This window comes from Eptatretus burgeri, chromosome 20 (assembly GCF_056783735.1).
Source record: "Eptatretus burgeri isolate ZD-2024b chromosome 20, Ebu_testis_v1, whole genome shotgun sequence".
Classification (NCBI taxonomy): Eukaryota; Metazoa; Chordata; class Myxini; order Myxiniformes; family Myxinidae; genus Eptatretus; species Eptatretus burgeri.
Genome location: NC_140980.1, coordinates 772,859 through 787,886, shown reverse-complemented (window position 1 = coordinate 787,886; position 15,028 = coordinate 772,859). Strand labels below are relative to the sequence as shown.

At 49.4% G+C, this 15,028-nt stretch overlaps 1 protein-coding gene across 5 annotated transcripts in view; it reads right to left on the bottom strand.

Annotated features, from left to right (window-relative positions):
- Window positions 1-15,028, bottom strand: part of LOC147008246 (uncharacterized) — a 43,361-nt gene that overhangs the window by 25,674 nt on the left and 2,659 nt on the right. For 4 of the 5 annotated variants that reach the window (XR_015053571.1, XR_015053570.1, XR_015053572.1 and 1 more), the window contains exon 2: window positions 10,641-13,935. Coding sequence is in view for 1 of the 5 variants with exons in the window: in XM_085865315.1 (XP_085721441.1) it covers window positions 12,068-13,927 (1,860 nt within the window). In the remaining 4 variants the exon portion in view is untranslated. Of the gene's footprint in view, window positions 1-10,162; window positions 13,936-15,028 lie in introns of those variants that run through there. The other variant, XM_085865315.1, reaches the window with a different exon arrangement.

Below are 15,028 nucleotides of genomic sequence, written 5' to 3'. Positions count from 1 at the left end.
GAACCAGGGAGAGACACTGATCTTTCTTGGGGAAGTCACATTTCCAACCTGGCCTCCAAAGCCAGTCGCCGACTGGGAATCCTCCGTCGTGCAAAGTCCTTCCTCGGCCCACCTGAGATCCTGACCACATCCAAAGCTTTCATCCGCAGCCTGATGGAGTACTGCTCTCCCCTCTGGGCTGGTGCTCCTGCCTCTCACCTTTCTCGGCTTCGCGCTGTGGAAACCAAGGCATTTAGGGATCATTGGCATCTCCCGCGATGAGGCTGAGTCTTTGGCTCTCTCACCGCAGGTAGGTCGGTGGTCTTTCAGTCTTCCACTGCCTCCTCGCCGGTCTCGCCCCTGCTCTGAGTCTCGCCCCTGCCCCCCATATTTCCACAGGGGTTCAAGGTCTGCCAGCAACCCCCTTCTGGTAAAACTACCAAAATCAAGAATCACTGCTCACCTCCACTCTTTCATTCCTCTTTTTTCCCGCCTTTGGAACAAATTCCCACACTCTTCAATCCCACTCTTCCTTCCAGGTCTTCAAAACAGCTGTTCACCACCACCTCTTATGTTCCCCCATCCAAAACCTTGATCTTTTCTACCCCCATTAATCCACCCCAAATCCAGCTCCTTCAAATACCCTGCTTTACTTCCTGAAAGTCCCTGCAATGTCCGTCTTGTTTACCCCGTGTACCCCGCCTGTTTTGTTTCTTCCCTCTCCCGCCCCTCTTGTCTCCTGCTCACCTTATTGTACGTTGTGTGTGTTATCTCTCATACGAGCCTCGACAGTGTGTACAAAAAAATAACAATTTAACAACCAAGCAGGATTTGACCTCCGGACCCAACCCACCAACCAAACCATGAAGCCAACACCAGGCATAAATGGAGGTGAGCGCCCCAAGACAATGGGGAAGCACGGTTCGTCTGCTTACACAATGTGTAAGCACACCTCACCAGTACATATCAAAATATATATATATATATATATATATATATATATATATATATATATATATATATATATATATGTATATAGATATATATATATATATATATATATATATATATATATATATATATATATATATATATATATATATATATATATATATATATATATATATATATATATATATATATATATATATATATATATATATATATATATATATATATATATATATATATATATATATATATATATATATATATATATATATATATATATATATATATATATATATATATATATATATTGTTGTGGTTACCAAATTCGCAAACCACCATTCAGGTCCCTTAGGTGAGGTATCTCGGTAAGTACATGTGTAGTTAGGTCCAAACCCGTTGTCTAGTGTGAATACATGTCATTTATGCGAGCTGCGACTCTTCAGGATAGCCGTTTTTCTTTTACTATCTTTATTTTGGACCAACCGCCATGATTACCACCACAACCACAACATCAACCACCAACCACAACGCCGCTTCACTACAACCGCCACGACCTTCCCGTCACACCTCGCAACCGTAGCATCGCCACCATTCTTGCCCCGCTGTGGGTACCGGTGTTGGACTCGTGCAGGGCGCGCGTCGAACAGCGTGTACAAAATCACGGATTTTGTGCTTCAAAAACGGATCAAAAACGACACACGCCCACTTTTTGCCGTCCAATCGGTGAGCGAGGGGCGATTTGGCCCCGCCTCCAGGACGATCGATATATGCAAATTTGTGGATCAAAAAGCCTTCACGCCCACTTTTTCTCGGGCCAATGGGGAGCGAGGTGAAAGGTCAAAGGGAGGGGGTCAAAGGCGAAGCTACGGGGGGATAAAAGGACCGTGTTCGTCAGTCAGAAGAGTGGAGAGTCGGAGAGTCCAGAGGCGGAGAGTCGAGGAGCGGAGAGTCGGAGAGTCCAGAGGCGGAGAGTAGGAGAGTCGGAAGCAGAGGGTCAAGACTTCGCGGGCAGTGGAGCTGCTCGTCGTGTGCGTTGGAGTCGGAACGGAGGGGACGAGCTGTGGAAAGGCGGCGACACCAGACGAGGGGGTGCTCGCGTCGTGCAGGGAGCTGCACCCGAGGGAGGCCGACAGCGCGACCTGGCCGAGGTGGAGACGCACACCAGGGATAATAAAGATCCTCTATACCCCGAGCATCAGCAACCCCCTCCTGTTTCCCCCCGCGCTGAGATAGTGCGACCAAGGGGGCCCCTTTCCCACCCCCTACCAGACACTGCCCGCGAGGCCCGCGGGGTTGGGGCGCCATCGCCGCTCCGCGTCTCATCACCAGACGGGTAGGCGCGACCCGGTCTCGGCCTCAGGCCCGCCTCATTCTTGGGGGTATTCTTTTCCTTGGTTTTGGGTATGTGTTGTCGGCGCCGTCTGTGAGGTAGAATTGTATAAGTGTTGCCGTGTGCTCGGTAGTCGGTATTAGCTCTGCATTGTGTTTTCGCTTTTACATTTGCTTGTTGTGTAAATTGCATTGTGTCTTTTCTGTGTGCATTTGGTGGAATTGTATATGTGTGCTTCCCGTGTGCCGCGAATAAATGTGCTTTTGTGTTGAACTGTTTCCCGCTTCGCTTCGTCATTTCTCCCATTGAATCCTCATCTTGCTTCACGTAAAGGGTTGGTAGTGGGCTGAATACGCCCGATAATTAATCGAACCGTCGAGGTCGACGATAACACCGCTCGGTTATTCTGATAGTACGGAACGGGTCGCTTAAGTGGCCCGTGTCCGAAGTCGACCTGCGGCGAGGTGCGATCGCCCGGTCTACCCTCCGCGTGGGTACTTAGGTAGGTCGAATTTGGCGAGCAACCCTATCCCACGCGGGGGCTGATTGGCTCGATCGCGGTGAGACCGAAAGGTCCACCCGTGACTGGTTCCCGGCGTTAGTCCGAGAGGGTCACGACTGGATTGTCCGTCCGGTGGGCGACGTGCCGCGATTCGAGTTACGTGGCCGTCAGCACGCCGGCGGGCGCGAATACCGCAACACTGGTGTCAGGTCGTGCGATACAAATTCATCGCCCTCCTCGCGGCACTGGTATCGGAGAACAGGAAAACGGGCTCTCCTGTCTCCGGCTAAATTTACGGGAATCGGTCCAGGGGTGAGAGAAGCGACCCCCGATTCCCTCCAAATTACGAGCGAGCAAATTAACCCTTCACGAGAAGCAAGATGGCGTCTCAAGGCGAGCGGGAGCCGGGGGTATTAGAAATGGATGTAGAATGTGTAGGATCCATGGTCCAGGATGGAATCCCCGAGCAGGAAATGTTGATTGTGCAGGAACACGGACTCGCCCAACTGAACCCAGGGCCCGAGGTGGGTGCGGCAGCGGCCGCGGTGTATGACACCTCCCCCCCCCTCTCCACCAAGACCCTTCCCCAACCCCTGCCGAAACGGCTCACTCAAGCGCACCCGACGTGGCCCAGCTATGCGCCATGCTGGCGGCAATGACAAATGAAATAAAAAACGAAATGAAAGGCATGAACGAAAAGATGGATACAAATACAAATGAAATGAAAAACGAAATGAACAAGCAAATGAATGAAGTGAAAACGACGATGGATGCGAATACACAGCAAATAAACGGAATGGAAGCAAACATGAAGGAAGAAATGAAAAAGTTCCGGGGTGAGACGCAGAACATGGGCCGATGCCTGCAGGCGGGCATGAAGGCCGTGACAAAGGAAATAATAGTTGAGACAAGGGAGGTAAAGGGTGAAGAGTTGGCAGAGACACGGGAGATAGAAAAAATAGAGGAAAGACTACACGAGGAAGACGGGGTAAGTGACGCACACACACACACAGAGGTAGTGGAGGATAATGGGGGTGAGCTGGCGGACTGGGTAGAGACCCAGTGCGAGCACCTGGATGACCTCCTCCAGGAACGAGGGGAGGGAGTCTGCCCCCTTGAGGCGAGTCACGACCAGATGAGTTCGGTCGTGTTTTGCGAGGTTGAGAGGACGGGTGCTGTGGACGGGTGCACGGAGAGCTTGGGGGGTATAGAGGCCCCGGAGACCCTTGTGGGGACACAAATCCCCAGTGTGGTTGTCCCTGTGTGTGTGGTGCAAGGTGTGAGTGCGTCCCCGTGTGTGGAAGCGACCCCGTGTTTGAGTGGTGTGGTGGCGATGGTGCCGGAGTGCGTGCTTCCCAGCACGCCGTGTGTGGATGAGGCACCGCGGGTTAGTGCCCCCGCGTGTGTGGATGAAACGGCCAGTGTGAGTGAGGAACCGCGGGTTAGTGCCCCCGCGTGTGTGGGTGAGGCACCGTGTGTGGATGAGGCACCGCGGTTGAGTGCCCCCGCGTGTATGAGTGGGGCACGGTGTGTGGAAGAGACCGCGTGTTTGAGTGTCGCCGTGTGTATGAGTGAGGTACCGCGGGTGAGTGCCCCCGCGTGTGTGAGTGAGGCACGGAGTGTGGATGAGGAACAGCGGTTGAGTGCCCCCGCGTGTGTGAGCGAGGGACGGTGTGTGGGTGAGGCACCGCGGGTGAGTGCCCCCGCACGCGTGAGTGAACGGCCGTGTGCAAGGTCGCTGTGTGCAAGGGAGACCGTGTGTGTGAGAGAGCAGTATGTGAGGGAGATGTCGGTTGGCATGCGGGAGCACGCAGCCGCGTCTCCCGGTGTGAATGTGATTGAGTGGACTGTGTGCGTCGTAACACGCAGGTGTGCGTGGGTTGAATGGCAACGACGGCGACATGGAAGAAAGAAAGCCGTGTAGCGGCTGTAGCTGTTTCGGGGACCGTGCCGGGTTCACCCAGCAGTGAGCACGCGGTTCGTGCTGTGCAACGCACGAGACCGCCACGTGCTCGCTTGCGAGAGTGAAGTCCCGGTCCGGAAACGCACGCGGTGGATTTGCCGATCCCGCGGACGGACAAAGTTTAGGCAGGTAAATGGATTTGGACCGGACGGATTCTCCACGCGATCGTGTGTGTTAAGCTCCAACGGGCAAAGCACATGTGTTCGCGTGGGGAACCCCTCGAGACGTGGGGCTTGTTTTTTTATGCGCACGGTGACGTCATGGCTGCACGTGGGGTTGGAATCCGGCAGGAGGGGTATCTCTGCCGGATGGTCCCGTCCAAGGAGGGACGAGGAACACGTGCAGCTGCATGACGTCACGGGCAGGTGCAAAGTGCGCGAGCTCTGAGTTGCCGCGCAGGTGCTGCGCATGGGAAAAAAAAAAGAACAAGCCTCACTTTCGGGTACACAGGATTCCTGGGCAAGGGGTGGAAGACCCCCTTGACCCTGGGCACAGGATGAAAACTTGTTAGGGGGAAGGGTTAGCTTAGCTAGACCGACTTCATGGGGCAGGGGTAAGTCCTCATGGAGTCCGTGGAATGGATTAGTTAGAGGGATTGTAGCCAGATTTAGGTTGGGAAATAAAATGGGATTATTTTGGAGACAGAGACAGACTTGTGGATGTGTAGAGGGGACGTAGTTTAGCTACGTAGTGTTAAAAGGAACGTGCTGTAGTTTAAGGGACGACGTGGGAGCACGAGTTAGTTAGGGGATGTAGTTAGAAGGATGGCAGAGTTCAGCGGTGAGTGTGTTGAAGAGTTGGTGAGTGAAGTGGAAGCATGTGCTTGATGAGTGAGTGAGGCCAGCGGGTCTGTGTGAGTGGAGTGAATGGGGAATGCATGGTGCGATGAGTGATTGGGGAGGAGTGACTCCCGCCCAAGGGACCCCGGGGTCAGAGTAAAGTGAGTTAGCTGGGTTAGTCAAATTGAAAAATGGAGGTCGTTTTGTTGTTTGTGGGAAAGTAGGCTCGAGACCCATTTGGAGGGTGCAGGAGCCCTGTTGACGGGCTTGGGAGCGTGGCTGCGAAAGGTGAGTATCGCTGAGTGGGTACCCCGGGCACCAGGCTAGTCGGCCGCGGTAGGCCAAGGGCCCATGGGGGGCCGGGATAGCGTAGTGGGCACGGGTGCGCCTGCTTGGTGCGGGGGCCCGGGGCGCCATTAGCCGCGTGGGCAGTGTTGTGGGCACGGGTGACCCTCGGAAAGGGGCCCGGGAGGCCGGCCTGCCACGTGTGCGTTTCAGGGGAGGTGCCATGGGCGGCACTCCCCGGTGTTAGGGAGCTGGTAGGCTCGGAGGCAGTGTAGTGCCCGGGGGTGCCATAGCGGGAGATTCGGCAGAGGGTCGTGCCTGCCTAAGGGAGCCACGTGTCCCAGCCAGGAGACCGTGTGAGGGCACGGAGAGAAAATTGGGGGGCGAGGCCCGAAATTGTGAGGACACCAACACAGGCGACGGGAATCTGGGTTGTTAGAACCAATAGTTTAAGCGAGAGGCGCTTGTTGAAAGCCCCGGGGTAGTTTAACAGTTAAATGGATAGGGTAGATTAGGAGATGTACCCCTCCGCACCATCCATCCCCTCGCTGTCGTTGTGGGCCGCTGGACCCACTTTGGGTTAGATCGCCGAACTCTGGGGAGGCCATTCTGAGGCTTCATTGGGCCTCGACACAGGACGTTAGCTCTCCCTTATTCCCCTCCGGGAAGGGAACGTAGGGGTTGGGAGTAGGCTAGGTGACAGGATAGGTTAGCCGAACAAAGACGATAAAGGGGGTTAGGGGACGATTTATAGTGGGGAAGTAAAAGAAAAAAAAAATAATAATAAAAAAATAAGTTGGGGCTAAATTGGGGTTTGACAAATTAAGGGAGTGGGTATGTACAGTGACAGGCAAAGGCGATAGGTGGGAGGGAGACAGGTAGGTAGGTCCGAGCCCGCCTTCCAAGTGGCCAGCACCACCGCACTCCCTCCACCAACCTCCACTGAACGGCAAAGGCTGGCCAGCTTCATCTGCAGCTGCTTAGCTGCAAGGCCTGTGCCGGCTGGATCATCTGCCGGCTGGCTGTTTTTCTGCAAGGCCTGTGCCGGCCAGTTCATCTGCTGGCTGTTTTTCTTCAAGGCCTGTGCCGGCCAGTTCATCTGCCGGCTGTGTTTGCCTGCAGCGGCCTTCTTCTGCGGGCTGTGTTTGCCTGCTGCCTTTGCCATGCCATGCCCACTGCCCACGTTCACCAGCCCCGTTCAATTTTTGCTTTGCCCCCCCCCCCCTGTTCATTTCCATGTGCGCCAGGATCCGCAAGGCAACAGTTTGCAAGCTGCGAGAACTGCCCTGTTGGCAGCTACAACACGGGCCTGCAGTGGCGGCCCGTGCACCGTGTTTGTGTCCATCCATTCATTCGTTGTGCTCATTGCGTGTGCCACTTGAGCTGGCACGGAGACTACGTTTGTGCAGCCCATGCACCGTTGTGGTTCACTGCATTCAGTTCAAACCGTTCATGCATCCATTCGTTGTGCTCATTGCGTGTGCCACTTGAGCTGGCACGGAGACTGCGTTTGTGCAGCCCATGCACCGTTGTGGTTCACTGCGTTCAGTTCAAAAGGGAAGGCCTTGGACTGCGTGTGAGCAGCCAGCCACGTTCCCTGTCACCTGCATTGTTTGAGCCAGAGACTGCATGTGGGCAGCCTGGCTCCCTGCTAACTGCTTTTCTTTTGCAGAGTTCAATGATCCTGGGCCATGGTTTAGTGTAAAATTTGTAAGTTAAGGTTAAGATGTACTGTAAATATGAGTGCGCCCCCGGCATGTATGTCTAGCGCCGGCAATTTTATTTAAGTCGTCCGTGTGAGTGAGTTTGTTTAGATAGTTACGCAGCCCTCAGGTTATTTATTTTGGGGACACGAATACCATGAATGTCGCACTCAGGGATCCGTAGGTAAAATGTACTAGGGGAAAACTACACATGATGGCACACGAAAATTTGACGACTCGGGACGAGTCTGTAAAAAGGGGAGGGGGTAGTGTTGTGGTTACCAAATTCGCAAACCACCATTCAGGTCCCTTAGGTGAGGTATCTCGGTAAGTACATGTGTAGTTAGGTCCAAACCCGTTGTCTAGTGGGAATACATGTCATTTATGCGAGCTGCGACTCTTCAGGATAGCCATTTTTCTTTTACTATCTTTATTTTGGACCAACCGCCATGATTACCACCACAACCACAACATCAACCACCAACCACAACGCCGCTTCACTACAACCGCCACGACCTTCCCGTCACACCTCGCAACCGTAGCATCGCCACCGTTCTTGCCCCGCTGTGGGTACCGGTGTTGGACTCGTGCAGGGCGCGCGTCGAACAGCGTGTACAAAATCACGGATTTTGTGCTTCAAAAACGGATCAAAAACGACACACGCCCACTTTTTGCCGTCCAATCGGTGAGCGAGGGGCGATTTGGCCCCGCCTCCAGGACGATCGATATATGCAAATTTGTGGATCAAAAAGCCTTCACGCCCACTTTTTCTCGGGCCAATGGGGAGCGAGGTGAAAGGTCAAAGGGAGGGGGTCAAAGGCGAAGCTACGGGGGGATAAAAGGACCGTGTTCGTCAGTCAGAAGAGTGGAGAGTCGGAGAGTCCAGAGGCGGAGAGTCGAGGAGCGGAGAGTCGGAGAGTCCAGAGGCGGAGAGTAGGAGAGTCGGAAGCAGAGGGTCAAGACTTCGCGGGCGGTGGAGCTGCTCGTCGTGTGCGTTGGAGTCGGAACGGAGGGGACGAGCTGTGGAAAGGCGGCGACACCAGACGAGGGGGTGCTCGCGTCGTGCAGGGAGCTGCACCCGAGGGAGGCCGACAGCGCGACCTGGCCGAGGTGGAGACGCACACCAGGGATAATAAAGATCCTCTATACCCCGAGCATCAGCAACCCCCTCCTGTTTCCCCCCGCGCTGAGATAGTGCGACCAAGGGGGCCCCTTTCCCACCCCCTACCAGACACTGCCCGCGAGGCCCGCGGGGTTGGGGCGCCATCGCCGCTCCGCGTCTCATCACCAGACGGGTAGGCGCGACCCGGTCTCGGCCTCAGGCCCGCCTCATTCTTGGGGGTATTCTTTTCCTTGGTTTTGGGTATGTGTTGTCGGCGCCGTCTGTGAGGTAGAATTGTATAAGTGTTGCCGTGTGCTCGGTAGTCGGTATTAGCTCTGTATTGTGTTTTCGCTTTTACATTTGCTTGTTGTGTAAATTGCATTGTGTCTTTTCTGTGTGCATTTGGTGGAATTGTATATGTGTGCTTCCCGTGTGCCGCGAATAAATGTGCTTTTGTGTTGAACTGTTTCCCGCTTCGCTTCGTCATTTCTCCCATTGAATCCTCATCTTGCTTCACGTAAAGGGTTGGTAGTGGGCTGAATACGCCCGATAATTAATCGAACCGTCGAGGTCGACGATAACACCGCTCGGTTATTCTGATAGTACGGAACGGGTCGCTTAAGTGGCCCGTGTCCGAAGTCGACCTGCGGCGAGGTGCGATCGCCCGGTCTACCCTCCGCGTGGGTACTTAGGTAGGTCGAATTTGGCGAGCAACCCTATCCCACGCGGGGGCTGATTGGCTCGATCGCGGTGAGACCGAAAGGTCCACCCGTGACTGGTTCCCGGCGTTAGTCCGAGAGGGTCACGACTGGATTGTCCGTCCGGTGGGCGACGTGCCGCGATTCGAGTTACGTGGCCGTCAGCACGCCGGCGGGCGCGAATACCGCAACAATATATATATGTATATAAAGTATATATAATATATATATATATATGTATATAAAGCAACAATATATATATGTATGAGTTGTGAAGGTAAAGGTAGTGGCTGTTTGCGTTGTTGGTGGCTTAATGGTCCAAAATAACAATAGAGAAAGAAAAATGGCTAACTCAAAGCGTCGCAGCCTGGATGAATCACACATATTCCCTCTATACAACGGGTTTGGGCTAACTACACATGAACTTCCCGATATATCTCGCCTGAGGACCCTTAATGGTGTAATGCGAATTTCCACAACCGTAACAATATATATATATATATATATATATATATATATATATATATATATATATATATATATATATATATATATATATATATATATATATATATATATATATATATATATATAGTTCTTGTGTTCAATATTTTTCAATATTGTTTAATTGTTCAATGTTGTTTTTCAATGTAGAATTTTTGTTCAATGTATTGTTCAATGTTTTCAATATTGTTCAATGTAGAATTGTAATGTTCAATTGTGTTCAATATATATAGTGTTCTTGTGTTCAATATATATATATATATATATATATATATATATATATATATATATATATATATATATATATATATATATATATATATATATATATATATATATATATATATATATATATTATAAGTGTAAAGCGTTTCAGGAATAGCAAAGATAGAACCATAATCTATCGTCTGTCTATCAAGCCACACAAGTTGTTCGATTGTGTCTGAGCGGGGTAAACGTCGTAACCACAGCACGTACAATGCTGAATGATACCTCATTTAAAAGCTCCGGGGTCCACACAGTGCATGGGGAGGTTTACAAATTCTGATACTTATCCAATTTGGAGTTGTTCCTTTTTCTTGTACACGTGGTGTGGAGCCTCAGCCTTGGTTTCCACATCGACCAGAGGTAAAAAGAAAAATATAACCAGAAAGTATTCATTCAATTCTGTAAAAGTATCACCACCTATCCTTCGATTTACTTCACCGAGAAACCTAATTGGTCTTCACAGTTCGTGACGATAACGCCGAAAAAGCAAAATCATAACAAAAAGAAAAACGAATTTCAATTCCCTTACCAATGGATTAACTTTCCAACAGATTAACTTACCAACGGATTAACTTACCAAAGGATTCACTGAGATGTCTCTGTTCGATATTCATACATCTCGATTTCCTGGTGTTTCCCTTCCCTTTGATGGAGTTTGACTTCCTGGTTTCTTTGTTCAGCTCAGAGTAAAACTTGATCGTGTTTTCCTTGGTTTCACTGTCTCTGGTGTTGTTGACTGTTGAGCTTGCGGGAGTATCTGTTCAGCCTGAGGATGTCTCCTCTCAATTTGTTCGTGTTTCTGTTCGTGTTGTTCGCCGACCGGTTCAGTCCGAAGGACAAATTGATGGTGTTTCAGGACATGTTGGATATCTGGGACTTGGTTTTGTTGAGATGAAATTCGGTTGTGGGGTAATCTTTGTCTGATTCCTGCTAACTCCATCACCTATCCTGAAGGACCAAGCAATTAAAAAGAAGTCAGGTGAGTAAACAGTAAAACATCAAAAACAAACTTCCCATCTTGATAATTTACTGTTTTCTGTTTCATCTTGTTAAAAAAACAAAGTATTTGTATTTATTCGCACTTCCTCCACACCTCACCCACTCTCCCCCTCCCCCAACCTCGTTTTCCTTTTAGATTCTTCCTCTTCTCCTTATTCTATTCCACCTCTTCCCCTATTCATATTATATTTGACTTCCTGGGAAGATATTGGTGGTGGTTTCGGTGACGGTGATTCTTTCGGTGGTGAACTTGGAGAGGGTGATCCTTTTCCATCCGCTTGGGAGGGAAGAGAACATTTGGGGTTTACACCCAATGAGACACCGCATCCTGATTTAAAGGTGACTCGGTACTCGGATCCTCCCTTGAAGAACAAGACCTTGCTGTAGTCCCAGTGCTTCCTTCGATGATTTCATATTTTCTTTGCAACACGATGGTTTTGTGTTGGATTCCTTGTTCAATTTTCAGGCATTTTTGTTCCATCTTCTTGTATGTCTGATCGATTTTCTCTTGTCTCTGTTCGTCTCTCCGTAGAGATTCATGAAAGCTCATTTCACCTCCGAATTCAGGTATCTGGTGTTTCAGAACAGGTAGTGAAAGTAGGGAAGTGTTTGCCTGAGACGTACCTGGTAGAGGAGTACCTGGATTGACCCCGTATTGTGAACACAACATTGAGGTTTTCTGTTTCATTGCCTGTTCAATTCGCCGGCGTTTTTCAGTGGAGGACTGTGATCTCTGTTCGGTTTCCTTACATATCTGTTCCATTCTGCATTGAGATTCCTGTTGTCTCTCTTCATGAGTGAGTTTGGACACCCGGTATTCCAGCACAGTTGGTGTGAGTAGGGATTTATTTTCCTGAGATGTACCTGGTGCAGGTGTACTTGGATTGACTTCATACACGGTTGGCAAGATGAAGGTTTTGTCTTGAATTGCCTGCTCAATTTGCAGACATTTCTGTTGGATCTGTGTTTGTCTGTTTTTGTCTTTCTGCAATTCTTGCTGACGTCTCACTTCATCTTGGAGTTTGCACAGTTGATCTTCCAGAACAGAAAGTTTAACTTCGCTTGTGTTTTGCTGAGAAGGAACTGGTAAGGAAACACTTGGATTGACTCCGTATGTTGTTTGCAAGATGAAGGTTGCTTGTTTGATTGCTTGTTCAACTCCAAGATATTTTTTTCGACCTCAATTTGTCTGTTTTTGTCTTTCTGGAAACCTTGCTGACGTTTCTCTTGACGTCGGAGTTTGTGCAGTTGATGTTGCAGAAAAGAAAGTTTAACTTTGCTTGTGTTTTGCTGAGTCGGACCTGGTGGAGGAACTCTGGGATTGACTCCATATTTTGTTTGCAAGGTGAAGGTTACGTCTTGGATTGCTTGTTCAATTACACGGCATTTACTTTCGTGATTCTGTTTGATTTCCTCTTTTCTCAGTTCGTGTCTCCGTAGAAGTTCATGATGTCTCCTTTCACCTTCGAGTTTGGACAGCTGTTCTTTCAAAGCAGTTACTGTACGTGGGGATGTGTTTGCCTGAGACGTACCTGGTAGAGGAGTACTTGGATTGACTCCATATTTTGTTTGCAAGGTGAAGGTTACGTCTTGGATTGCTTGTTCAATTACACAGCATTTTTTTTCGTCATTCTGTTTGATTTTCTCTTTTTTAAGTTCATCTCTCCGTAGAAGTTCATGATATCTTGTTTCACCTTCGAGTTTGGACAGCTGTTCTTTCAAAGCAGTTACTGTACGTGGGGATGTGTTTTGCTGAGACGGACCTGGAAGAGGAGTACTTGGATTGACTCCATATTTTCTTTGCAAGATGAAGGTGACGTCTTGGATTGCTTGTTCAAGTCCACGGCATTGTTTTTCGTCTTTCTGTTTGATTCTCTCTTTTCTCAGTTCGTCTCTCCATTGAAGTTCATGATACATCCTTTCACTTTCCAGTTTGGACAGCTGTCGTTTCAAAATAGTTATTGGAAGTGGGGTTGTGTTTGCCTGAGACGTACTTGGTGGAGGAATACTTGGATTGACTCCGTATTGTGTTCGCAAAATTGAGGCTTTCTTTTGGATTGCCTGTTCAATTTGCCGGCGTTTTTCATCGATCCTCTGTTGTATCTGTTCGGTTTTCTTGCTTTTCTCTTCTATTCTGCGTTGAGACTTCAGTTGTCTTTCATCACTTCGAAGTTTGGATTGCCGGTCATTCAGAGCAGGTAATGTACCTGGCGATTTATTTGGTTGAGAGGTACCTGGTGGAGAAAGAGTTGTTGCAAAGTCTGAGGCTTTTTGAGAGATTCCCTGTTCAACTTGCAGGTGTTTATGTCCGGTTCCCTGATGTCTCTGTTCGATTTCTTTGTGTCTCTGTTCTCTTTGCTGGAGTTTGACTTCCTGGTTTCTTTGTTCGGATTGATCGTGTTTCCGTTTGATTTTCTGGCTGTGATGTTGAGCTTTCCGGAGTATCCGTTCAGCTTGTGGATGTGTCCCCTCCATTTGTTCACGTATCTGTTTGCGTTGTTCACCTTTCGGTTCAGTTCGAAGGACAGATTGCTGGTGTTTCCGGACATGTTGGATAACTGAGACTTGGTTTTTTTGGCTAAGGTGTTGAGCTTGTGAGAGTATCCGTTCAGCTTGCGGATGTTTCCCCTCAATTTGTTCAGGTATCTGTTTGCGTTGTTCACCTTTCGGTTCAGTCCGTGGGACAGATTGCTGGTGTTTCCGGACATATTGGATAACTGAGACTTGGTTTTTTTGGCTAAGGTGTTGAGCTTGTAAGAGTATCCGTTCAGCTTCTGGATGTTTGCCCTCAATTTGTTCTTGTTGTTCCTGGTTTTGTTGAGATGAACTCGGGTTGCAGGGTAATCTTGGACCTGCTGGCTCCATCACCTATCCTGAAGGACCAAGCAATAAAAGTAATCCAAGTGTCAAATGAGTCAATAAAATAACATCAAAAACAACTTTCTCATCCAGATAAGAACCGTTTTCTGATTCGTCTTGTTTAAAAAAGGTAGTAAGAGGATTATAAAGGCATATCAAGGAATTCTGCCAACCCACGGAAAACCACGTAAAACAGGAAGGATTGGGAAATGATAAATTAGACAAAAATCTTTTTGGCAGGAAGATGAGGAACTCGCGAGACAACGTCAACACTGCCTTGTCACATACATTTATTACGTACACTCATGCTGAACATACACTACGAAATAACTATTGTTATGGTTGCGGAAATTCGCATTACACCATAAAGGGCCGTCAGGTGAGATATCTCTGCAGTACATGTGTAGTGAGCCCAAACCCGTTGTGTAGAGGGAATTTATGTTATCCATCCGGGCTGCGACGCTTTGAGTTAGCCATTTTTCTGTTCTATCTTTTATTTCAAACAAACAGCATCTCAACAACCACGCCATCCCCACCGCACTACAACCACGCAACCTCCACCATCTTCGCCACCACATCTTCACCACTCGCCATTCAGTAAGCCCCGTGTGGTTACGATCTTCGCGGAGGAACAAACAAAAACCACCAACGATGCTCGGGGGCTTTTCCCACCTGTTTCTCCCGTTTAAGTTATCCGCGCTCGGTGTGGTGGAAGTGCGATCCGAGCCAGGGGTCAAAGGTGAGAAAAGGTGGGGGCCTCTTTTTGGGGGAATAATTCTCTGTCCCTGAGCCAAAAACTGATTCCCCCGGCCCCCGCACGGGGCGGGTGGAGGGAGAGCGAGAGGGCACGCCCCCCTTCGAGAGGCTTCTCCAAGAAGCTCGAAGGGAGGCGGGGCCGAAAACGGGGCGGAGCCCCGTGCGACAAAAAGGCGGACAGCACGGACCTTGGAGAGTTCAGTTGGTTTTCCGAGGCTTCCTGTCTCCTAAGAATTGAGTTGGTTTTCCGAGGCTTCCTGTCTCCTAGGAGTTGAGTTGATTTTCCGAGGCTTCCTGTCTCCTAAGAGTTGAGTTGGTTTTTCGAGGCTTCCTGTCTGCTAAGAGAGAAGT